Source organism: Balaenoptera borealis (assembly GCF_965194805.1).
Source record: "Balaenoptera borealis genome assembly, chromosome: 14".
In the NCBI taxonomy this organism is placed as follows: domain Eukaryota; kingdom Metazoa; phylum Chordata; class Mammalia; order Artiodactyla; family Balaenopteridae; genus Balaenoptera; species Balaenoptera borealis.
This window is the reverse complement of record NC_138875.1, coordinates 60,396,885-60,423,841: the sequence shown is the minus strand read 5'-3', so window position 1 is coordinate 60,423,841 and position 26,957 is coordinate 60,396,885. Positions and strand designations below refer to the sequence as shown.

The following is a 26,957-nucleotide window of genomic DNA, read 5'->3' as shown; positions in this document are numbered from 1 at the left end:
ACGCAGGCTCTGTTAACAGTTTGTGTGTCACTTAGATCCTACGGTGTGAGGAGCGAGCCCACAGAGGATGCACAGAATGGGGACGGGAAGGAACTAAGGGGTATCTGTGCGCTCAAGACCAGCTGCTGAGATGCAGACCCCTGTTCAGCTCTTCTGTGTTCTGGTGCCGTTTGCACCAGGCACTCGGGCTGTGCACACGCTGAGGATGTGCGGAAAGGCCATTGGAAGAAGGACCACTTTCCAACTAGAGAGGCCAGAGAACCACTTTTCACCGGCAACTCGAGTTTGTTAGGTTTCTCTCTTTAATTGGGGTAAACATTTAATCCATTCATCTGATCACCAACAATCAGATGCAAACACAATGCATCAGGCCTGACTCCAGGGGCTGGGGCTGCAGAGATATGGAGATGGTGTCTCCTGTCTTCAGTGGTCAGCCTGTGGGAAACGGGCATGTCAAGAAATATAAACCATGGAAATCCAGAGGTATTTTTGCTGGAATTCAATGTTAGACCAGTAACCTGAAGAGAGAGGGTGGTCCGCCATAGAACCGAAGTGAAGGCACAAGGAAACAGACTTCAAGTGTTTTTAATTATTTTAAAATTTACTCTTGTTTTGAGAATAACTAAGTTGATTTATATCCATCTTTTTTTTTTTTTCTAACTATGAGCCTATGTATTAAGACTGTGTTTTAAAACAAGAGTCTACTTTGAAAACAACAATTACTTCCAGAATCAAGGCTGGAGGTAACCTGAGATCAGACTTGACTTTCCCCCTTCTCTCTTTCCAGCACTGTTTCCTGGACACCATTTCTCCACTGGCCCTGGGTTTGGTTTTATTATCTTAACATTAATCACCCAGGAATCTTGTCACTTTCACCACCAGCCGCTGTTCATGCAGAGGTAGCCAGGAAGAAATTCGGAATTTTTATGTCCTTTGAAAGACTAGAAGAGGCAAACAATGATAGGTTTTAAAGTTAAGACTTGTTTGCCATCAGGGCGTTCATTTGTCTTGGTTTAATAACCCACAAGTGCTGAAGCTTTATTTCTCTTTGAAAATCATGCTATTCTTTAGGGGGGGTTGAAGCATTAAGGAATTAAGTCGTCAGGGATTCACAAAGGAAAATGAACACTGTCATCTGCTAAATACGCTCTGTGACCCCAGAGCAAGATTACTAGGTGGTTAGGAGCCCACACTTTCTATCACTGAAACCATGGTAACATTTGGCTAAAGCCTCCATCAGAAGACAGATGGTGAGCCTCTAAACCCCTGAGAACTCCCCTGGCTTTACACAGGACGATGGGGCAGGTCAGGGGTGGTCCCAGGAAGTGGGAAAGCCTATAATAAAGATTCATTCATTCCAAAGAGGACAAAAGGGCATTTATGTCTCCCATACACTGTTGTTTTTAATTTTAATTTTTTGAGCACTTCCCTTTCTAGCTTTGCTAGATTTCAGATCCAGCATCCCCAGAACCCGAACTCCGTCCAACACGGGCTGGGCGCCCAACTGATCTAAGACTCATTTTCTCAGCAGGGTAAATGTCAGTGTCTGGGATGCAGCAAACCTTTTCCCAAAATAAACCTCCACCCTCTAATATGTTCACTACTGACAAGATGAGCAATGGAAATGGCTTGTGAGTCACCTCTCACTCTTGTTCATGGACATGGCAGTTTCTTCTTTCACTGTTTTGTAATATATATGGGGGGAAAATCATAGATGTGATCAGTGATCACAGCCCAAATATTTCCCAACTTGATATCAAGTACATTTTTTGTTCATTTTTCATTAACAAGATTTAATGCTAAATAAATGAGTATCATATTATACGTAATATAATGAGTATTAACGCTATATGTTGGGTTGGCCAAAAAGTTCGTTCGGGATTTCCCGTTAACATCTTACGGGAAAAACCCGAACGAACTTTTCGGCCAACCCAGGAAAAGCGAGCTATTCACTTCCTTTTCCTTGTAATAGCTGGGAAGGAATACCCCACGACAAACAGTAGTGCTTAGCCCAGAGCGGGCGCTTGATAAATATGTGTGGATGGATGAATCCCTAGGCACATGCTCTGTCTTGCAGATTCAGGACCATATATCCCTGCCTCTCTGAGCCCCAGGCACCTCCTAAGCAGAAAGAACTCGGGGTCCATCGTCAGCTTCCTTTCTGCCAGCTTCGGCAGAGGTAGAGTCACCAGACAGCCTAGATCCACAGAAACTTTTCAGCTGTCTTCCTCCTGCCACGATGGGCCCTTTGTTATTTAAAAGCTGTTCAGCTTTTGGAGTCACCAGCTACAGGGGAAAGGAAGGATGACCATCCCATGCAAAACAGGAACTGACCAGTTTCAGGCTCCAAACCTGCCTGCTTGTTTGCAGAACGGAGCCCAAACCCATGTTTTACCTTTAGGTCCCCTGATGTGAATACTCTCAAAATAGAATCAAAATTGGAAGACTCTCAAAGTATACACTTCACTTGGCTGTTTTTTTTTTGTTTTAAGTTTCCTTTCTAATGAGGAAGTTTGAAACCTATAAGAAGTGCTCCACAGATGTACTAATGATTTGTTTTCCTTAGAGATTCCAATTGCCCCGTTAGAAAATCCCGCAACATGTCATTTTGATTTCCCCAAACGCTTTAACAAGCTCCTCAAGTCCTTTCCTTCCTCCCACTACCTCTTTGCTGCTTGTCTGAGGACTAAATAGCTGGGTATTTCAGAAACATTTCTGTGCAGCTGGGGATGTAGCCGAGAACACTAAGAGGTTAAAAAAAGAGCAAAAAGACAAACAAATCCTTCCTTTAGCCACAGAGATGCATTTTTCAGCTTATTAGAGAGCTGACTATTGTTCAAAGAACTCTATGTTTAAGTGATGGTTTTGGATGCTTTTTTTTTGTTTTAAAGAAGAAAATATTCCGGGTCTTTTATCACTATCTGTTTCAATGCAGTTATTCATGAGTGCTCTTGCCAAGAGCCATACAAAAATCCTCCATATTTTTTTTTTTTTACCCCCAATCCTGCCTAAGAAGGGAAAAACCCGACATCAAAGTGTGAGGTCCAGAACTTGAAGAATTGAGTCAGCCAGAACTCCACGTTGTTTGAAGTCTCTAAGCCTCCTGCCTGCTTATTAAAAAAGACAGGCTGAGGGGGAAAAAAAGAAGCTAAATAGTATGAGAAACAGATTAAAATAAATGAAAGTCTCTTCAGCCTTGTGATTGTATGACAAATAGGGATTTGAAAACCGAAAGAGGTAGTTGAAAAAATCAGGGTAAATGAGCCAGTAAGCAAACGCCGCAATTTCCTCATTTCCTAAATGAGGACTGCCCTGGTCCACTTACAACTCGGGGCCTGCAAGGGCACCCGCCACTGGTAAATTCGTGCCGGCATCGCCACATCCAGTGTAAGACTCAGCCATGGACAGAAGCCGGGGGACCTCAGAGACAAAACCGTGGGTCCCCTTCTTCGAAGGCAAGGTGAGGACAGGAAGGCAGAGCGTTTGTCAGCCACGTCACCTCCACTACCCCCCACAGCCTACCTGTGACACTTCTCTGGATGGACTGCAGTTTGCTTCGCTTCCGGTCCCTCCCTATGTCAGCAGAAAGAGGGGGAGCAAGGAGATTCCCCGTCACGCCCTGTGGAGAAGGCACAGAGCAGCAGCTCCATCCATGCATGTGGGGTGAGGCCGTGGGACAGAGCACAGCATTCAGGAGCCCACGCCCGCAGGGCCCGAGGGCTGAAACCAGCATGGGAGGGAATGGATGGAAGCGCTGGTTCATGCAAGAGCGGCCCGGGTCTACTTATGTGTGTTTCCAGGTAGAAGCTTCCACCTGGAAAATCCATCAGTCCATATTAAACCATCGGCTGGAAAAGCCTCAAGGAGGTGGAGGGGATCCAGGAGGAGTTAGGATCTGTGTCTCCACAGTTGATACGAACTCAACACTGGGAAACCCACATGGACCATACAGCATGAAGGACATTTATTGAACTGTCTCTGAACAAGGACAGAGAGATGAGCTGAACGATAACAATCAGGTTAAAAAGAAAAAGGAAGTAGACAGCTAGATGTATCTTTTGGTTTAGTTGCAAAACACAGATTTTCATGAAATGGGAATGATTTGCTTCAAAGATGGAACTGAGCTATTACAGAATCACAGGGCAAGATGCACTCTTGAGAAATCACTGGATATAGCCTACCTGCATTCAGGTGTGACCACGTATGAATTATCCCAGATAACTTAATGAGGCTGGTATCACTAATGTCTGACCAAAGCTTTTCAAAGCAGTGTGAAAACTTACCTTTTCAACAGCAAATGTTCTTATCACATATTCTGCCAGTAGCTCTGTTTCTATTAGGGTGACTTTAATGTCTTTGTAGATCTCTGTGTCATCTGGCCAGTATTTGCAGCATTTGACCTTTAGAAAACACAAAGGAAATGAAGATTCAGGGTTTTTTTTTTTTTGGAGTTCTCCAAATGACAGGTCACAGTATAATTTATAGGATACAATTTGTACACAAAATCAGAAGTACAGCTTAACTTTATTTTTTTAGATCACCTATATATTTTTTTCTCTCCCCAGAATAAAACACAATTTGAGTTATGGGAGGAATAAAACCTAGGAAAATGGTCTAAAGTTAACAAATTGTATTTATACTACAAACATCTCAGTTACAGTAACCATTCATTTCCTGTCTATCTCTACTCAGGAATGGCCTGGAAAAATAAACTATAAAAGTTGGCTTGCAGTATTTTAGCTCCTCTGAACTTTAAATTTCTTCTAGTTTCAGGAACTGATCGAACATTTTTGAGGAGGACTGAGCAGGAAATCAGAGCCAAAAGTAAAGATTAGAGATTTTTTTTTTTTTTTCCTGAAGAAGGTAGTAGCTATGTGTTTTCCCCAAGTTAGAGTTACAGATTCATTTTAGTATAAGTAAATTCAGTATACAAAACCTGGTGAACTCCCTATGTTAATGACTCTAAGAATTCCTCAGTCACCCAGGCACAAAACCTGGTGATCCTTCTCCAAAACCCAATCAACTGCCAAGTCTAAGAAGCTTTTGAAATATCTCTCAAATATGTTTTCCAAATTTTTATTCCCTCCGCCACCATCTTCAGGCTCTGGTAACTTCCTGCATCCCCTCCATACCACTAACTGCAAAAACCCTTCCAAGTGCGATCCCAATGGCGCTGACTTGCTCTGCTCAATAAACTTCCATTTCCAACCACTGCCCGTGAAATTAAATAGAAATTAACTTTGGCCTGGCAGGTAAAGATCTTTTTTGTATTTGGACACAACTAGCATCTTCATCCTTTTTTTTTTTTTTTTTTTTTTTTTACTACTCTCCTTTCTAGCCACACATATTTTATGTTCAGAGACAAGTGGTTTGCCTGATCCCCAAAGCAGACCTCACGGTCCAGACTCCTACTCATGCCGTTCCTTCTGTTCACAATGTTCTCCTCCCACTCAGATATTTTATCTAGCTGAACATTTTATCCATTCTTCAAAGAATATCTCAAATGCCACACCCCTTCAAAGTCTTTTCTGCATGGATGCTCTCTGTTGGTGCTCTGATAAGATGTGCCAGTTCTGCCAGTATGACACCCTTCTTACACCGCGTTATACCTGCTTATTACCTGCCAGCATGCAAAGGGCTTTCAGTTGCTTATTTCTGCAAACCCAGCAAACCTGGCATGTGTCCCATACATGGAAAATATGCAACAGGTACATAAAAAACTGAATTTCATGGAGACAAGCATAGGATCAGCGTAGGAAGGACAATCCCAGGTTGGGAAAATTTACAAAAAGAAATATGGACTGAGGTGGCCCTTCCCAGAACGCCAAACACCTTGGTACACCCATGCTTCCGGTGTGGTGCAGGCTGGTTGTTATCTTAGCTGCTTCCTCATGAAACTTTCTGGCAGCCAATTCAGTGCTGTTCTAGATAAGCCTTATCACCTTTACTTGGGAAGATGTAAGCCAGAAACATTCAGGAGTTGGAGATACAGTGCAGCACAAGACAAAGATGGTCCCTGTCCTCATTAAATTTGTAGCTTCCTTAGGGAATCTTTTTTTTCCCCTCATGGGAACATTATCTGTGACTTTATAAAGGATAATCATTTAGAAATATTTTGACTTATCCATATTTCAAAGATTTATATCATGGATACCTGTGCCAGATCTAAAATATTCCAGAATGACAGAGATCTATAATTTCTCCAGTTCTTTTCCTAGATGTAAAGTGAGTCTGAGCAGATCATGCATATTTGTGATGTCTAATTTGATAACAACCCTAATTTCACTCATAGAATGTCTAATTACTTTCACAATGGTAATTAACAAAGATGCTTATATGGCACGTACCAAAGTCTCCTCTATTTTAGGGGACTTGCTTTTACATTTTTGTGACTTCAATCACGCAAGCAGAGGGTTGTGGATAGATACAAAACTACGAATAGAGTATATACATGCACTTTTAAAATTAAACAATTCTCAGGAATTCCCTGGCGGTCCAGTGGTTAGGATTCCGTGCTTCCACTGCAGGGGGAACGGGGTTCCATCCCTGGTTGGGGAACTAAGATCCCGCATGCCACGCGGCCAAAAAGAAAAATTAAACAATTCTCAATGGAATGAACACATAAGTCAAAAATCTGTGTATTTCTCCAAAAATTACAAAGTTAACCTACGTTAACTAGGTGTACCTTGTCTAACAAAAGTGCCTTATTAGAATGTGATTGCTGTAGGACATATTGTATAGTCACCTGTTCTTCTCTTTTAGAGTCTTTACCCTCCCCATCCCCAAAGTTTCAATAACTACGGGTGTGGAGGCTTCAATGCCTGGGAGTCAGGGAAACCAAAAGCCTCTGCCATGTACCAAAGGCTCAGAGCTTCTCTTGGGGACTGTTCTTCCAGTTCCCTTGGGCCAGCTCGGTTCCCAGGGAATCTTGACCCTGCCGGGCCCTCCCGCCGGCTCCGCCGTCCCCCAAACCCCCGGGTGCAGCTGGGCGCCCCCTGGCGGTAGCAGCAGAAAGCGCCCTCCAGGTGCAGGGGTCGCCAGGGGTGGCCACATCTAGCTCGCCAGGCTGGCTGCACGTTACTGTGAGCTTCGGGGCACCCTGATGTCTCTGTAGCAGTGGTTCTCAAACTTCAGCAGGCATCAGACGATCCTGGAGGCCTGTGACAAGTGCTGGGCCCCACCCCAGAGTTTCTGATCAGTCGGTCTGGATATGTGTGGTCCCAGAATTTGCATTTAAGACAAGCTCCCAGGTGATGCTGCTGGTCTGCGGACCACACTTTGAGAAGCAAGGATTTATTTATTTATTTATTTATTTATTTATGGCTGTGTTGGGTCTTCGTTTCTGTGCGAGGGCTCTCTCTACTTGCGGCAAGTGGGGGCCACTCTTCATCGCGGTGCGCGGGCCTCTCACCACCGCGGCCTCTCTCGTTGCAGACGGAGCACAGGCTCCAGACGCGCAGGCTCAGCAACCGCAGCTCACGGGCCCAGTCGCTCCGCGGCATGTGGGATCTTCCCAGACCAGGGCTCGAACCCACGTCCCCTGCATTGGCAGGCAGATTCTCAACCACTGCGCCACCAGGGAAGCCCGAGAAGCAAGGATTTAGACGACAGCCTGACTACAGAGGCTGGCTCTCTCCTTAAGGCTGCGGTGAGCCTGGGTGAGTCACTCAGGTTTGCTTAATCTCAGGTTCTTCATCTGCGGGGGGTGGTTTTTATTCTACCTCAGAGGGCTCTAAGGTTAAGGCAGGGGTTTCCAAATTTGCACATTAGAATCATTTGGAGGGGGGGTTATTAAATTCCAAAGCCTCGGCTGCACTCCAGGCCAATTAAATCATCATTTTCAATGCAAATCAAAACCACAATGAGGTATCACCTCACACTGGTCAGAATGGCCACCATCAAAAAATCTACAAACAATAAATGCTGGAGAGGTTGTGGAGAAAAGGGAACCCTCCTACACTGTTGGTGGGAATGTAAACTGGTACAGCCATTATGGAGAACAGTATGGAGGTTCCTTAAAAAACTAGAGTTGCCATATGATCCAGCAATCCCACTCCTGGGCATAGATCCGGAGAAAACCATAATTTGAAAAGATACATGCTCCCCAATGTTCACTGCTGCACTATCAATAGCCAAGACAAGAAAGCAATCTAAGCGTCCATCGATAGATGAATGGATAAAGAAGATGTGGTACTTATATACAATGGAATATTACTCAGCCATAAAAAAGAACAAAATAACACCATTTGCAGTGACACGGATAGACCTAGAGATTGTCATACTGAGTGAAGTCAGACAGAGAAAGACAAATATCATATGATATCACCTATATGTGGAATCTAAAAAAATGGTACAAATGAACTTATTTACAAAACAGCAATAGAGTCACAGATATAGAAAACAAACTTATGGTCACCAGGGGGTAAGGCGGGGAGGGATAAATTGGGAGATTGGGATTGACATATACACACTACTATATATAAATAGATAACTAATAAGGACCTACTGTATAGCACAGGAAGCACTACTCGATACTCTGTAATGACCTATATGGGAAAAGAATCTAAAAAAGAGTGGATATATGTATATGTATAACTGATTCACTTTGCTGTATACCTGAAACCAACACAACATTGTAAATCAATTATACTCCAATAAAATTAATTAAAAAAAATCATAATTTCCGGGTAAGACAGAGGCATCCGTAATTTCTTATAGCCCCCAGGCGACTCCAAAGTGCAGATGTGTTTGGGACTGAGTGATAACATCTGCCCTAGAGCAGGTTCACTGTGAGTATCGCCCCCCACCAATGGAAATTCTTAATTTTATTATGATGATAGATTTGTGGTGATCTGGACTGGAGGTGACCACAGGCAGTCAGAGGGCACAGATCCCCCTAAATGCCGGAAGAGGTGAAGCTGGGTTTCCTGGCACAGGGAGAGGGGAGAGCGGAGGGTTGAGTGCTGTGCCAGCTCTCTGCTGGGGAAACACAGGCAGAAGCCAAGGAAACTCCGGGGTGTTCTCTGCTCCTCTTTCCTGCACACCTATTCGGGGCACTGGTGGGCAAGTCCACTCTCTCACCAGGGAGGTTTGATTAACGCCCAACAGAAACTAGGAAACGGTGTCCTGACTTGCGGAGGAGAATCACACCCAGTAGAGCCGTGAGGAGCCACAGAGACAGTTTCCAAACAGTTTCCTTTTCCAGATCATCACGACTGCCAGACATAGACTTTCACGCTTGGATTTTGCTTTGGAATCACTGGGTTCTTGCAACTGTGGCCTCACCAGTGGCTGGCCTGAGGGGAGAGCCAGCAGGGGCCAGGGCTGGTCTCCTTCCGCTTCATTCTCTCCCTGGCTTGTGTCCTGAAAGGAGGAAACGAAAGGCTGGCCCAAGGACCAAGAGTGACTCACTCCAGGGGATGAGCTGGATGGTGGTGGGGGAGAAGCTGTGGACAGGCCCCAAGCTCAGGGGTCTTTGGAGGAGGAAGCTCAGGGTCAATTATGCTTCCTTCAGTCTCGCCAGGCCCAGCTTCAGGAACAGATACCGAATAGGAAGGCTTGAAATGACTTTAGCTGCGTTGCCTCTTGGGGTGAGTGAGGGTATGAGGGGGAGAGGGGCAGGAAGAACAGAAGCACACGTTGAAAGCATCCTTCTTCTGTATCCCTGATCACAAACGGCTAGGTTTCCGTGGATGCTCCCGTATCACCAACTCTCTGGTTGGCAGGAAGGGGGCTGGGGTAGAACGTGAAGGTCTGCTTCTGTGCTCTGTGCCTGAAGGACTCATTTTGCTAAGAAGCCCATGATCACGAAGGGTTAAGCAATTAAACGTCAGCCCTTCAACTGCGGATACCATTGCACCATCTAATAGACACAGCCGACAAGGAGGTGGAAGGCAGGAAAAAGACAAAGGCACTGGTACAAGTTTTGGTTTGTCAAGGGGGTTTTAAGCAGACTCTTTCTTTTTCTGAAAGGAGACATCCAAAGAGACAGTGACCACAGTTCTATTAATAGCTGAGTGCGGCTTTGCTGGAGCCGCTGGTTGGCAAGAGCAAAAACACTGCTGGGAAGCACAGTGACCAAAAAGGGCCCCAGCCAAGAGCAGCTGCTAACGAGGCTTCCAAGAGAACAGATCTATTGCATCCTTTTTTTTTTTTTTTTTAACAGAACTCTCACAGCAATGAAAACATTCACTCATTTAAATATCCTGAAAATGCGGATTGCTTTGGTCCCAGCGTGATGAAGTAAGACGGACGTGGGCTGGCTTTAATCTTGCTAACTTGTGGTGTTACAGCCGGTGACGTGTATCCTCTGAGCCTCAGTGTTCTCGTGCATAATATGGGATAATGGCACTGATTTTTTTTTAAGGGAGACTGTGAAGAGTAAGTGACACAATCTATATAAAAGTTCTGCATAAGTACCTGGCTTATCGTAGGTTCCTAGCTCCTCCCTTCCAAACCTGCTTCATCTGGGCCCTGGGGCCTCCTTTGGGCAACATCCTTGAAGGCTGTTTCAAAACTGGCACGAAATCAGGAACTGCTGGAGGTCTGGAGAGTGTGAATTTGGAGGAATCACTTCATGGCACCAGCAAATCCCTCTTTCTCACCTTCAGGCTCCTGCCTAAAGTTCCCCCCACAGGGCTTCTGGTTGTCTATCTGGTCTTCCAATAGCATCTATTAATTAATGGACACATAATACTTATAATATGCACAAGGTCACATCCATATCCGTAACATTTGTTTTCATCCGCTGTAAAGAAACATGTGGCCTGAAGCCTCTTGTGGAATTCCAAGTGTCATCTTGCAGAACCCCCGAGAAATGTCTTGCTGCTTTTCTCTCTGACCGCACATGGATGACAAGGGTCCTACCCAGCTAGGTCACAGAGCATCAGCCCTTTGAAGAAACACGTTTACCCAGGCTGCTTGTTCCCCACCTTATTCAATAGACTGGCCTTGACTTTTAGCCATTCCCCAAATTTAAGTCGTCCTGCTAATAGAGGGAGATTTGTCACCATTGAGGACAATGAAAATGTGTGTCACGCAGTCTAAAGATGATTCTGAAAGAAGACATTCAGAAATCTTTTGAGCAATGACAACATTATGAGAACATATATATTATATATACATATTATATATACACACATATAATATTATATACAATATACATATATGTGTATATATATCATATATTATATATAACATATATAATATACACATACATGTGTATACATAATACATACATACACACCTATATATTATATATACATACATATATATATACATCTCCTGAGGTCCATCAGAGGGGACATTTCTTAGAGAGATATTTGACATATCTTTGAGAAGAAGATTCCGTATTTTCTCTCATTGGCAGTCTCCCCATGTATCAGGGTAACAATTTAGATCAGCAGGACTTTGCAGTCCTATAAAGTTTTTTATCTGTTGTCTCTGTGTGGGTCACAGAGCCATCCAGGCTAGACCATACGGGGGTCACCATCATTCCAGTCCTAGAATGATCTGACTACTTGCCCCTCACACTAATTCTGTGGGGCACGAACTATCCCTATTTATATCCATCATCTGAAGTGGAGAGGCTGAGGCAGACTGGGGAGCTTTGAGGGCTCCCCACCACGGCTGCAGTGTTGTGATGCCTCTGTCTGCTCTCAGGGCAGTGGCGTTCAGGCTGTCCTCCCGTCCAGAGAGCCCCGAAGGCCATGATGAGCAGAGCCTAGGCCCGGCATGGCTAGGGCACTGAGAGGAGAGAGGAATGAGTCTAATGCTGGTGAAGAGGCTGGTGTGGAAATAACCAACCTGACTCAGGGCAGAAGGAGGCAGCTTAGTGGTCACAGCACATCTCCCACAGCCACGCTGTCTGGGTTCAAAGCGTGGCCCCACTGATTAGCTGTGTGACCTCAGGCATGTCACTTAACCTCTCAGTGCCTCCATTTTTCAGTTGTAAGATGGGGATAATAATAACGGTTTTAGAAAGATTAACTACATTCTTGCTTGTAAAGCTCTTAGATCATGCTTGGCACCAGTAAAATTAGCAAAACGAAAACTGCTGTTGGAAGGTAGAATGAAGAACGTTAAATCTAAAGGAAGAGACCCAAAGCTTCACAAGGGAGACCATGTGACAGATGAGACCAGAAAGATGAAGTGCAGGTTCCCTGGGTGGTGGAAGGGGGAGGGCACTGTGGATTGACGAAGTTGGCGAAGGGCATCTCCGGGGAGCCTGAGTGGTCCCGAGTCCCTGTTGGGGGGACGGCGGGGGTTGGAGGGATGGGATTCTCCCGACCTCGGTAGGAGACAGTCCCTGTTGCATGATTTCCAGCTGCTTCTGACACTATCCTGGTGGACCTTCCTGGTGCTGTGTTTTAAAATAAGAGGAACAGCCTTGGGGTAGAAAGTGTGTGTTCGAAAAGTGGGGGAGCACGCAGGACATGGATTTCTGTATGACCCGCATTTGTAAAGGGCACTCGTTCCTTTTGGTGAGTGTACACGACCCCTGGAACCACCGTGCGGCTCTGTGCAGCCGAGCCAGCTGCCCTGCCAGGTGGGCTGCTAGGTGCCGTGTACACACTGGGTGCTGGGACGCGTGTGTGAGTGTATGCGTGTGGGCTGGGAGCAGTCGATCGCCCGGGTATGTGTGTCAGGCACCTCTGTTACCAGCTGTTGAGCAGACGCTGCACACCATGACAGATACACCTGTGGCTCCTTAGAGCAGGTGAGCTCAGGGACTGTGCCTTCCACATCCCCCAGGTTTCCAGGATGTGACCTCTCTGGCTTAGTTAGTTACAGACCTGGAAATGTTCTTTAAACGCCACACACACAGGCGGACATTCTTCTAGGTAGAGGGGTAACATTTTACTTTTAAGGACCACTGATAAAGAAGGTTCTCTTAAAAACTCGCATTTAGTGATGGCACAGCGTGGTGTGACAGGAGGGGCCTGGCGGGCACGCAGGAGGGCTCGGGGTTGATTCTAGCCGTGTGACCTTGTGCAGGTCACAGACTCTTTTTGGTCCTCAGCATCCTATGTGCAAAAAAAGAGGACAGTAGACCACATGGCTATTAAAATTATTCCAGGTCTGGGAAATCGATTTCATGACCCTAGAATGAGGTTCTTTGGAAGCCATATAGCTTAGTGCTCAGGAGGGAGGTTCTGCAGTTCCAATCACAGGCTGACAGTTACTAGCTGCATGGCCTTGGGGTAGTTTCTTAACCTCTGGAAACTTCAGTGTATTATCTGGGAAGTGGAGATAACAATAGCGCTCACATCACAGAGTCACTGTGAGGTCTGAAGACCCATCGCATCAGACAATGTCCACTGGCTGCCATCTTTGCTTCATGTCAGCATCTCTATTACTAAGAAGGGAACAGCTCACGGTGTAGAGCACCAGGTGCTCTACTGATCATAAGAGCTCACACTTGATGGTCTCTACCAGGATGAGAAAGACAATGAACTTGAGTTTCAGAAACAGGAAGCTGGGCTAAATCCCTTGAGATAGTCTGAGGCGCACACTTGTCCCAGTTAATCTTTTGGGGGGAGGTAAATGGCTCCAGGGGTCAGGAGCAAAAAAGAGGAACTTAGAAAAGGCCCCGGCCTCCCTGGGTCTCAATATCCTCACCTGTTCTATAACCCTCTTCCCTAGATTATCACAGGAACTCCTAAACACAGCAAAGACTTTGAAGAATATAGTGACACAAATAGCTGACCTACCTAATTGTTGACTGAACCTCATATAAATAGTCCTGGGTTTGGCATGTATGTGATTCAACCAGTTGAATGGATTAAAACTCCTACAAATTCACTCTTGATATTGGATTCTCCACCCAACAACATCAGAAAAAAATCTATCTTTGGTGAGGTGATGACTGTACCATCCTTTTCTAGAACAAAGACTTCTCTGTCCGTCCAGAATTTTCAGTGATAAGGGTTCTGTTTCTATTTCAAAGTAGACAGTCTGAAGCTAAAAGAGGTGAACCCAATGTCGGCTTTTGAAATATCTATTTCCTCCCGTACCCTTCATATTTATTCCCTTCTGTGGGCTAATTCTCCACTATGTCACGGTCCCCTTCAGCTCTTTTCTTTCAGACTCTACCTCTTTTTACTTCCCAGCGAGTAATCCAGTGAAATCCCTAGTAGTTAACTCATCTCCTGGCTATGAGGTCAGTCCACTTCTGTAATCCAGTAGCACCTCTGCAATTTTCAAATAATGTTACCCAAATGCATATTCCTTAATCCTGAGGTTTACAGGATGAGGAAGCAATGTAGTCCACACCTTCTTGTCAGGTGTGAAGGGGGTTCTTTGGTTGGATTTTATATCAGAGAAGTGTCCAGAGCTGTCCCACGTTCTCATTGCTGGAAACCTGGTCCCAGAGAAATGGGGCAGTGGCTTAAGCCATAAACTGTTGTACTGCTCTGGTTGTAAACATACGGCAGATACTTTGAGAGGAGAAGTTCCGAGGCAGTGAATTCTGGTGTTCTGTTAGCCGACTGAATTAAACCCTACTTTACTGAAATCCCTTAATTAGTGAAAGGAATGCAGACATACTGATGTCTTGTCACTCTGTTAATCTGAGAACAGTTGTACACAGCCTGTAACCCTGCTCGCTGCATTATTTTGCCTCTTTGGTCCTCTTCTCCTAAGAGGTCCCCAGCATTTACTCACATACTTCCTTAGCCAGATAACCACAAGCCTTCAGGAGAAGGCAGAGCAAGGCCTCAGAAGATGAAGTCAGCAGACTTGGAAAGTTCAGAGAAGGGAAAAAATAATTCTGCATTCAAGATAGGACATCATTTACGGTTTTCAACAAGTTATTCAAGGATAGGATATACCCGCAGTGTGCAAAGACGGGGGAAAGCTCAATTTTCTTTTTCCTTTTGGCCATGCTGCGCGGCTTGCGGGATCTAAGTTGCCCAACCAGGGATTGAATCCGGGTCCTGGCAGTGAAAGCGCCGAGTCTTAACCACTGGACCGCCAGGGAGTTCCCAGAGAACTCAATTTTCAAGTGATGTGAGCGGAGCAAAGGAGGAGAGCTCTGGCAGCTTGGAGACCATCCCATATTGCATCCGATTCTACTGCCAAGAAATTACAGGTGTCTGTGGCCCGGGAAGGTACCCGTGCGACAGGGGCTGTGATGTATCTGTCCCAGTGCACCTGCCCATCTGCCACGTCCAGGCCCCTGCCCTCTTAAGCGCTTCATGACACTAAGGCAGGTGACCACCTACATGCACCCCAGAGACATGGCAGGTAAAGTGAGAGGCGACAGAGTGAGCCAGTGAGGACCCCAGCCCAGGCCAGTAGAGGGGTGGATACACAGGAAGCCCAGACCCAGATGAAGACAAGGAGGCTCCACGGCCGGGCACTGATGACAGAGCGGCACGAGTGTCTGCAGGACGCAAGCGACAGGGCTTGACAGTGGTGACCATGAATGTGGGCACCCGACACTCACCCCCGTGGGTGCAGCTGGAGAATACTGAACAGCTGATCTGCACTCGGCTCGCACGACCTGGGGGGCCAGGAGAGCGAGTTCTGGGAAACACCTGTTATTCAGACCTGCAAACATGCTTCAATCCCAGCGATGTGAGAGACGGCCCATAAGAAAGCATCAGCTGACTCACCGCACAGAAAGAATCCTCTCCGAAGCCTAATTTAGAATTCATCCATCTCTGAGTAAAAATGACTTTGCCTTCTGTTAAAGGGACGTGATGGATTGGGCTGAATTACCCAGAACATCGTACCAAAGGGTTGACTGGGGAGGCCAGACGTAGCCTTCTCTCTGTCGTCACAAACAGAGCTGTCGTGATCCTCACTGGCACCCAGGGGACCACGTCACACACACACGGGTGACTTCCGCCTGCAGTCTGTTCTCCCCGAGTGGAAGAAACCAGGCGAAGGGGAGCAGTGAACAGAAGTTTCCCTCGTATGAGTCGTTATTTTGCACCAGCTTATCTGTTCCTTTGTAATTATTCTTCTACTTCTTCAGAAACATTCACTGAGGACTTCCTAATACTTTCTATGTGTCTGACCCTGTGGGATTCACAGATGACATACTCTAGTCTTTGCTCTCAGAGGCCTGTGGTCTGGGAGGGCAGAACGGTCCCCAAGGGTGTTTAGTTCCTTCTTGTACACGATGGTGTGTCCTCCTCTATAACTGGAGGGTGAATGTTTTGAAGGTGGGCGCTTCTCTTGTGTTTTCCTGGCCTCGCCTACAGCAGGGTAAGAGGTCACTTGAGCACCGCATCTTAACTGGCTGCAGGTGCCTCAGCAAAGTCACAGGAGTGGTGGACAAAGACTCCAAGGGGTTAAGGTGCCCAACACTGGCAACGGCAGAGAAACAGGGCCTGTGAGAAAAAGGTACGAGGCTGGTCCTGCCTCCACCCCAGGAAATTCATTAATTCACCGTGTCGACACACGCAGAATTCAGGAAAAAAGAGACAGTGGTCTGCACTTAGAACAGTCTGCTGTTCCCGACAAGGCAAAGAACATTTCTGAAACTGAGGTAAGGATGTGTGAGCAGGAGTGTGTGTGTGTGTGTGTGTGTGTGTGTGTGTGTGTGTGTGTGATGCGTACATGTGGGAAGAACTTTTTATCAAGTACAGGGAGTGCGGAAGCTGTGAAAGAGATCTAGTCTGGTTACCCATGTAAGCAAGTGTGAGGGAGGGGACTAGCTAGCCTTAAAAAAACGCATGCATGTACACACGCACACACGCGCTTATTTGCAGGGACACTATGAGAATCAAGGTTACAGAAGTTGGGGTTAGCATTACAGATACATTTTCTATAAGAAGCCTCATTAAGCTTTAAAATGCAGTACTTAGCGAAACAGAAACAGACTCACAGACATAGAGAACAGATTTGTGGTTGCTAAGGGGGAGGGGACTGGGGATATGAGTTGAGAGTTTGGGATTAGCAGATGCAAACTATTATACATAGACTGGATAAACAACAAGGTCCTACTGTACAGCACAGGGAACTATATTCAATATCCTGGGATAAACCATAATGGAAAAGAATATGAAAATGAATATGCATATGTATAACTGAATCACTTTGCCGTACAGAAGAAATTAACACAACATTGTAAATCAACTATACTTCAATAAAATAAAAAAATAAAAAAGGCAGTACTGAGTGTTTAATGTAAAATATTCGATAAGCCTGCAGTGAGACTGAAGAAGAAAGTTCTGTGGTTTTCTCCTTGCTTTATTCTGAGAAGATCTGTTTTCCTTTAGTCTCCTATTTTTCACAACTACCACCCAAATTAGTAGTCAGTGAAGTGTTTCCTAGTTAAACGAAGTTGTTTCACAATGGTATCTGTTTGTGTATGTCCCTTATACCACAGTTTACCTTGCAGTTAAACAGATTGGTTATCCAAATTGGATTAATGAACATTAAGTGATGGTGATGATTCTTTATTAATTTTTTGGGCGTAAAGTAACTATTTCTGGGCACAAGGGGATCTTCTTCCAGATGCAAAAATTACACATGGGGTTACACAGAACATGATGGGCTGGGCATGGATATCTTTATTAAATGATTGCAAGGGGCCACATTTCCCCCAAAGACCCCCTTCCTGCTGCCTGCCTCAGAGGCGGCATTGCTGAGCATCGGTTAAAAAGATGGAAATGTGCTCAGGAGGTAAGATTGCTTGATGTGCCAGTTGATAAACCGGTGGATTGTTATAGGCAATTTTGAGAACTTTTGAACAGAATATGTTCTCTCCAAATCTGTAGTCAGATTAGATCATTTTCAAAAGAAGGCCTATAAATTATAGACTGTGCATCTTTTACGGTCTGCATAAATTATGTACAGACAGAACCCCGTAGAATTCGTCTCATGGGTACCTAATCACGCTGCAATATTCTGCTCTAGGTCTTCTACAAAATCCGTGTATAATAGCGCAGAAGAAATAGGAGTGGATGGCTCTCTCCCAAGGAAGTGACACTCATGGCTTTGTATTGGATCACTCCCTTTACAAAATCCTGACTCTGTGCTTTCTCCCGCTGCCGGTACTCAGTGCAGACACAGTGGGTGCCCGGAGGGTCCTGAGGCCACGTGGATTACGGCACATCTGGGCTGATGATGCATCTGTTACTCAAATGGATCTCTGAGCCAACATGTGATCAACAAACTGAGCCATATTCTTCGTATAAACATGGAATTTTACAGCTCACTGGGCCAATTTCCCTTCCTGTCGGGTATGTGTGAACTAAGGCTTGGAGGTGAGAACAGGTTGGTTCCCAGCTCACTGGGTAAAGACCACCACGTCCCTCTCGTGGTCACCTGTTCACAGCCCAGTCAGTTCCGGGAGGATCTGCCTCTGGCTCCCAGGATCCCAGGATCCCCGTGCACCCGGGTCCAGCTGCCACCACTGAGCCTTGCTTCTATCTTTCTCCCCCTCTTACCTTCTCCCCAGAGAGGAGCACGCCAGCTCCTACTCCGGCTGAGCCTTCACCTGTGCTCTCGACGGCGCCCTAAAATGGCTATTTCCTCAGGCCACAGCCTTGCTCCTGTCTTCACCCGGGAAACCTGTGTTATCGGAGCGGGTGCCCTCCCAAATCTGTTGTGTGTGTTTCTGTTACATATATTCTCCTGCATCCTCATCTGTCTCTGTTCTCCAGGCTCAGAGGAAAAGATGTCGCCCCTTCTACCGCTGACTTGAAGACCTGCGTTCTGGATGCCTCCTTTCCTGCCTCCTCAGCTGTCCACTTTCTAACGGCTCAATCTCTCCCCCTCTCCTGGTCCTTTGCTTAACACGTACAATTTTCAAAGGTCTTCCACCTGTAAAATATCCTTCGATTGTAAACGCTCCTCTGCCTACAGCCTTATGTCTCTCCCTTCCTTTCTTGGCTAAGCTTCTGACAAGTTTTAACTCAGTCTACACCTCCTGATTTTCTACTCCTGCCTCGACCCTGCGGACTGCCTTCCATCCTCACCATCTGTAGGGAGTCATGCTGTTTTCTGTCACAACATCCATTTCATCCATCATCCTTCCCGATACATCCTTGACTTCCTCTTGGAGACTCACTTCATTCCCATGGGGTGGCTTGTCAATTAGGGGCCCAGGACGGGCAGGGATGAGCACGAGAACCGACCCGGGGGAGATGATGCTCCGTCCTTGTGATTTGAATCCTGAGCACAGTGAAAAAGCCCGGGAATTGTTGGCACCTGTCCTCTGAGCGCCTGCACCCTGGCCAGACTGTCTGGCTGTGGGGCCCCTCCAATCACTGGCCCTCTGGATTTGCTGCCGTCTTTCCTGTCTGTGTGCAAGTCATTCTTCAAAGCAACATTTTGAGCTCCTAATATTCTTCCAACAAATGTCCCTTTGGCTTAAATTAGCCTGAGTTGATTTCCGTTGCATACAGTCAGAGAACTCTGGGAGGTCATCCCTCTGAACCACTCAGGCAAAAGGTGACCTTCTCCTTGTTAAATCCAGTGACTCTCTCCCTGCCCTGGGACTGCTTCCTCTCTGTAGCATCGCCATCATGACCCCCTTTCCACGTCGCTCCCTCACTGCTCCTTCGGGGGCTCTGTGTTGGTCGCAAGAAGAGGCCCAGTTCCTCACGTGCACATCTGCCTCTCTACGACAAAGCCTCAGTCTCTCCCCCTTCCCCACGTTCATTCTGAACACAGCTGCAGTGTCCCTTTGGGGTCCTGTGGTTGCCTCTGTCTGGAGCACCCTGCCTTCTTTGCTGATTCAGTCCCAGTTGCTCCTCCACACTCAGGCCCATGCACCGCTTTGTCTGGGAAGCATTTATTGACAAACCCTCCATCCTCAACTCCCGGTCTGATGAGGTACCTTCTTTCTGAACTACTGTAGCAGCACTCTGCAAAGCCTTAATCATAGGATTTAATCACCTTGTTTGAGTCCCCATTGCTGTGGACAGGCATACACTTAATGCCTTTGTAGCCGCGGCCTCTTGTGTGTGTACACACTGGCTGGTGTGTAGCACACGCTTGGTAACTGAGGGAGTCCCCTCCCACCTGCTCTGCAATTTTCCTCTGCCACCTTCCACCCTTCTCTTCTTTTTTTAAATTGAAGTATAGTTGATTTACAATTTGTGTTAGTTTCAGGCACAGCAAAGTGATTCGGTTATATACACACATACATATCTATATATCTCCACATATCTATATATATATTTCTATTCTTTTTCAGATTCTTTTCCCATATAGGTTATTACAGAGTATTGAGTATTGTTCCCTGTGCTATACAGTAGGTCCTTGTTGGTTATCTATCTTATATATAGTAGTGTGTTAATCCCAAACTCCTAATTTATCCCTCCCCCTTTCCCCTTTGGTGACCATAAGTTTGTTTCCTATGTCTGTGAGTCTGTTTCTGTTTTGTCAATAAGTTCATTTGTGTCATTTTTTAAGATTCCACATATAAGTGATATCATGTGATATTTGTCTTTCTTTGTCTTACTTCACTTAGTATGATCATCTCTCCCCTTTCTCTTCTTGGACCTTCAATCTCTGCTTCCAATTCTGTCTTCTCTTCAGACTCCCAGTTATGCTCCTATCTACCCTACACAGTCACACACACACACAGACACACACACAGACACACACAAACAGACACACACACACAGACACACACACACAGACACACACAAACACACAGACACACACAGACACAGACACATAGAAACATGCACACACAGAGACACACACACACACAGACACCCACAAACACACACAGACACACACACGCACACACACACACACCAACCTCTATCATCACATCTTGATCCTGCTTCCCTCTAGGTGCTGCTTCATCTCTTTCCTTGGATTCAATTCTCCAAGAACAAGCTACACTAACGTCTTCACCACACATGCAGCCACTACTCCGTGGCCATTGGGGTCCTGGTTCTATGGCACGCTGCAACCTGGTAGGTACTGATGACAAAGTGAAATTATAAGGGAGCCATCACAGTGCAGGCAAACAGAGATGGAGGCGGGCGGCCGTTGAGGACCCGGCTCAGACACGTCCCTGCACCACCGAGAACTTGAACTTCCTGTGAACCACACCACACTCAAGGACACCAGCCATTTTTAAAACAATATCTGACAGCTGCAAGCTACAAGTTTCCCTCTTGTAACTATGCAACCATTTCAGACCCCAACCAATCCTTGCTTAATCGGCACTCTCACTTCTTTCCAGCTTCGACTGTAATTCTTGATAAACAGCTCATGTAACCGTGCAGGTTTTGCTTTTATAAGCCTCCCCCATTTTGTAGTCCACAATTCAAGTCTTTCTTCAATTAGTGTCTCCCGGGCTGCAGTCCTAACAAACCCCCAGTAAACTCTTTATTTCAATCAGGTCTCTTGTTTCTGAAGTTTTGGTTAACAACACTGAAATGAGTTGTTCACAGGGAGGTCCTGGGGAATTGTGGAGAGAGCCTGGGCTTTGGAACTAGATAGACTAAGACTCAAATTCTAGCTCTACTCTGTGCCCTTTGCCAAATTACAACTGACCCTTGAACAATATGGTTTTGAACTGCATGGGTTCCCTTATGAGTGGATTTTTTTTTTTCACTAAATACGAGCACTACAGTACTACACGATTCGAGGTTGGCCGAGTCCACAGGTGTGGAACCTTGGATATGGAGGAACAACATGCACATACAGAGGGCTGACTACAAGTTACAAGCGGATTTTCAATTGAGCCAAGGGTCGGTGCCCTTAATCCCTGCATTGTTCAAGGGTCTACTGCATTTAACCTCGCTGAGCCTTAGTTTATTAATTTTGAAAACAGGACTCTTTGTATCTCATAGGGCAGCTGTGATAATTAAGGAAGTAAGGCTTGTTCAGTCATTTAGGGGAACGCCGGGCACAGAGCAGGTGCTCAATATACTGTGTTCCTTACCCTCCCCCCGCAGTCCCATGCACCTCGCTCTCTGCAGTTTCCCTCATGCTGCTCACCTGCATCTTCTCCTACTTGTCACGGTTCTGGGTCTCGTGGTTATGCCCCATCTCTCTTGCTCTTCTTATCTGACTCCATCTCTAGCCCTTCCCCCCCACCCCGCCCCGCCCCTAGATACAGACGTCCTCCAGGGCTGTCTTCAGCCCTCTTCTCTCTCCTTCTGCCGAGGATGCCATGCTTCTGTTTCAGTGGTTATCACTTCACATCATACTTTTCTGGTTTGCTTGTCTTTCTCTTAGATTGTGCCAGGTCTTTTCATCTTGCTCTCCCCAGTCTAGCCCAAAGCCTAGCACATAGTAGATGCTCAATAAACGAAGGGAGAAGCTCACATTTCATAGTTTGTGTCTTCAGCTCATGCATCCCTCTTCCTGGAAAGCCCCACATTGTTCATTCAGAGTCTCAAACTCAGCATGCCCAAAATACATTGATGAATCATGTTACAGCTTTCTTAAAACTGCTCTTCTTTTCTTCCTTGGTGGGGAAGGGAAGGGATACTCATTCTTGGTTAATAGCCTTTACATCCATCCGAGTCACAATGGTAGAAATCTGGGTTCATATTCAAGCTCTTATCAGCATCCCCAAATAACACCCAAATTATGTGTCTCGCATAAATTCCAAATGCCACTGAGATAGGCTGGAACCTGGGACCCTTTACTGGAGTGCTTGTACCTGAACGAATGTCTCCTCCAGCAACAAAATACAAAGAAACTATAAGGGACTAAAAATACCTGCACATGTGCAGTTGGGGCAAACTATGAATAATAAGATACAAAAAGGCCACAAACCAACTGTCACTTCTGAGGTGCTGGGAGCAAAAGCAGGGCTGATCCCAGCACCCGGCACCACCCAGGGGGCGGGCAGACCACCTAAGCTACTCCTCTGGCCCCACCCACCAATCCGCTCCCACCCTCACCCCATTTAAGGGACCAGCTCACCCCACCTCAGGGAGCGAGCAAGGGCACCTGTTTCTTGTTTTCTCTCCCTTGTGCAGCAGCACGACCCCCAGTAAAGCCTTGCTTGGACCCCTCGTCTGGCCTCTTATCAATTTCGATTGACTACGTAGTCCAAGGACCCAGGTGGGTATCACCCCTGCCACAGCCCGAGCCTACCACGTCCCTCACCGAGTCTTGCTCTGGCCTACCCTGTCTCCATGCCCTTCTGTAACCCTTCTAAACCTTTCTCTAGCGGCCACTAGAACTGTCTCTCAACAACATTAATTAGGACATAGGACGCACCAGCTTCATGCCTTCCGTACAACACACAAGCACACCCTCTACTCCCTGCTCCTCCTTTGCCCTCCTAGAAAGGCATTTCAGACCCCTACGGACAAGACCTCAACCAGCCTCCAGCCTCCGGGTTCACAGTACCTCCCCATCAGGGCTCCAGCCACCTGCGTCAGACCACTCGCTGCTTCCCGATCTTTCATTTACTCCCCTTTCTCTGTGTTTACCCTCAAGTGGTTTCTGTCTCACTCCTGCCATTTAAAATCTCTTCTCCCATTTAAGTCCAGCTCCTCACTACCTCCTCCATGCAGTCCTCTGAGATTCCCTTAGGCAGACTCCGTCCCTTCACTAGGGTCACCATCACCCTGACTTACGTGTATCATAGCTGATGGCTTGAGTGTTCGCTAATACCATAGTTTATGTTCTTCCAGGACAAGTGAATTATAAATACCTTTGTATTTCTTAGTGCCTTGGATACAGTAAGTGTATCATTAAATGTTGCATACATTGTGCTGAAAAGGGATCAGAAAGCACACTTTTGGGTTACTTTGTGAACAAGACAAATCAGGCTCTTGGGTTGATCTTCTAACTTTTTACAGAGGGGACCTGAGATCGTTGGGCCGAGAAAACCTCAAAGGTTCACAGGGCCGCTACGGAGTCTTCTGTACTGGACGATCTGGCTTCGTGGAGGGAGGGGCTTGCAGGGGGCCCCTCTCCTGCTGCTGATGGCTCAGGACCAGTTAGGGCCTCATTTCTTGGGTGATGTGCTGGAGGAGGTGACGTGAAACATGGCAGGGCCTGGGTGGGAATCGTCACAGGCCACGGTGCAGACTTCCTTTTTTCTCCTAGTTTTGTATTAAAGTTATGGAGAGAGGCAAGGCTTGAATCAGCTACATTAATATAACCGCTGAAATGGTTGGTGGTAGATCAAAATGGAGAGGAATACTTATTGAATGAGTATAAATTCATCAAAGGTTAACGCTATAATTACCCAGGTCACAAAATGTCAATCTTAAATATTTAATTGATTAAAAAAAGATCGATGAAAGGCAATCATGAGAGTTCAAGACAGAAAAATTTCAGCGAAGTCTTCAAAAAGAATTTGTCTCTTCCCTTTCATGTACAAATTGGAACAACTTAAGAAATTTTGTAAAAACTATTATTATTTTGTCCTGTTAGGCATTACCTATGTTATCTTTACTATTAAACAGTATTTCCCCATGTTATAAAGGGGAAAATCTTGCTTCTCTCTTGCTTCTTCCATTGATCCTGGATCTGGTGGCTTTTGTAGAAAAGCAAATGTTCTTTGTTGTATGTGACAGGTGCATTTGAAATCTTAATATACCTTCCTTGCATGTGAATTTGACAGCTAATTCTGACGAACAGTGTTCATTTTTAACTTTTTTCTTTTGTCACCCTTTTAGTGATAAACGTTGTGAAAGGAATTATAGGTCAACCTCTTTGGGTAAATGACAACCTTTAAAGCATCCGTTTAGGTGGCCCCCTCGCATCCCTTACATTGATGGGGGTTAACATCTCTGGTCTCTACTTCTCTTAGCTCCAAACGCCTTTATCACCTGCTATCAGAACTATTCAGAGCAGCTCAACAATAATTTTCCTACATGACTCTGAGACCTCATTTGGCTTTTTAATAAACAGTCACATTCTAATGAGGCCTTCATAAAACTGACTAAATATGTTTAGAAATCATTAGCTTAAATTACCAGTGGAAAAAAATCTCCTTTGGGAGGCCCCCAGATTTGGTTCTAAGACTTTATGGCAGATGAATTAGTACAACAACACAACGGAGTCCTGAGGCTCCGCGTAAACGGTGTCAATGGGAGTGCCTGGGAAACAGGCGATGGATAAAGAGCTCCGCGTCCCTCGGGTGGGTTCATTAAAGAGGGAAAACAATCACAGCACATCCGGCGCAATTTACGTGCCAGGTGTGCAGCTGTCGCCAGGTGCCAGGGAAACTGACAAGGGTCCCTTGCCACAACACACGGGCTGAGAGGGACTCACGGGGGTGACCAGGAAGTCTTAGATAATGACGGGTCCTGGCAGATGTACCGGGGACCCCGCTGGAGGGAAGTGCAGCGTCTGAGTCTTCTGCACAGGTGCTGCGACAGGGAAGGCCTCCCAGTGGCTCTAACACCAGCAATTACAGCGGCCTAATGTGGAGCACTGCAGGGCAGAAATCTGGGGAAAGCTGCCTGGCTCTGACTTAACGAATCAAGTCTGTGTAAACAAACAGCGCTCCCGGGCTCATGCCTGATTCATGAAGGACACACTGCGTGCACTCAACGTGGTAAGTAGCCAGTTGCTCCCCTTAAAAGCATGTCATTTTCATTTCTTCAGTGGTTTGCTGCTGCTGTTGCCAAGCATGGAAAATGGAAACGTCATCTCTCAACAAATGTGCAGGATGAACAATGGGAAACAGCCTGGAATAAGATTCGACTTTTTCCCGGAGGGCATGTGACCTTTTGTCAACACCCCCAAATCACACCAGACATTTCAAGGACAGATGCCATTAAGTGCATTACTAATTGAAGACAGGTTGGTCCAAGAGGCTGATGGTAACAGGGGAGGACTCTCCAGAGCTTGCCACGTCCCCACAAACCGGGTAAGGATTTGCAAGGATTTTTTTTTTTTAGTAGGCTTACCAGACCTAAAATTACTGAATTTCTGTGAGCCTGTGGGCTTCCATTTATGGCTGAACTTGAACGCTGAGTCCCCTCTTCTGCTGCACACTGTTAGCTGAAGTGTCCATGGTTATTTGTCAGAAAGAAGAGTTTCCATCAAAAATATCAACAGTGGCCACCCTGTATGGGATGGGTCCAAGTGCCTGATGGAAGGAAGAGAGACCACCACTGCCTGGCCTTTTTATTTGCTATTATTCCAAGGCAGGTAACTCGGAACGAAACTTGCATTCCAGCAAAAGGTGCCATGTCCAACAGACAGTGGGCTTTGGTGTTTGAAGCTTTTTTACTGTAGTAATTTTTTAGCACAATCTTCCTTTGACCTGTTAGCCAAAGACCATGCTGTCCTGATTTTTCCTTAAAGGAAGAGGGTTTATCATATGAAGACAGCTCACCTCTAGCTGAGACAGGCTGGGACCTGGGACCTGGGACCCTTTGTTGCAATGCTTGCACCTGGACAAATCTCTCTTCGAACAACAAAATACAAAGAAACCACAAGGGACTAAAAATAACTGCGTGCATGCACAGTTGGGGCAAATTCTGGACAAAAGACACAAAACGACCCCAAAAAAACCCAACTGCCACTTTTGAAGAGCCAGGAGCAAAAGCAGGAAAAGCAAAAAAGCAAAAGCCCCTGCACACAGCACCACCAAAGGGGTGGGCAAACCACCTAAGCCACGCCTCCGGCCCGACCCCTGGACACATTCCTACCCTCACCCCATATAAGGAACCAGCTCACCCTGACTCGGGGAACGAGCATGGGAACCTGTTACTTGTTTTCGCTCCCCCTTGCTGCAACACGGGCCCCAATAAAGCCTGGCCTGAATTTCTTGTCTGGCCTCTTATCAATTTCTATCGATTAAGGAGGCCAAGAATCCTGGTTGGTAACACAGTCACTGAGTCCTGAGATAGCACACTTTTCAATTTCAAATAAGCAAAAAATACACGTGTGCCTTTATTTTAAAAAAATCCAGTAGTAGTTGTTATTTTTAATAATTATCTACTTTTCAAAATAATTTATCTTGGGACTATTTTAAGTGAGCTCCGATGCAAATATGTAAAATCTGGTAAATAACTTCCAAGGAATACAGTTATTGGGAAAGCAAAGCA

The 26,957-nt window shown here is 46.0% G+C and overlaps 1 protein-coding gene across 7 annotated transcripts in view; it reads right to left on the bottom strand.

Annotated features, from left to right (window-relative positions):
• Positions 1 to 26,957, bottom strand: part of PTPRM (protein tyrosine phosphatase receptor type M) — a 742,498-nt gene that overhangs the window by 28,606 nt on the left and 686,935 nt on the right. For 5 of the 7 annotated variants that reach the window (XM_082353481.1, XM_082353483.1, XM_082353487.1 and 2 more), the window contains one exon: positions 4,284 to 4,400. In XM_082353481.1, coding sequence (XP_082209607.1) covers positions 4,284 to 4,400 — 117 coding nt within the window. Of the gene's footprint in view, positions 1 to 3,522; positions 3,574 to 4,283; positions 4,401 to 26,957 lie in introns of all 7 variants that reach the window. The other 2 variants (XM_082353486.1, XM_082353484.1) reach the window with 1 other exon arrangement.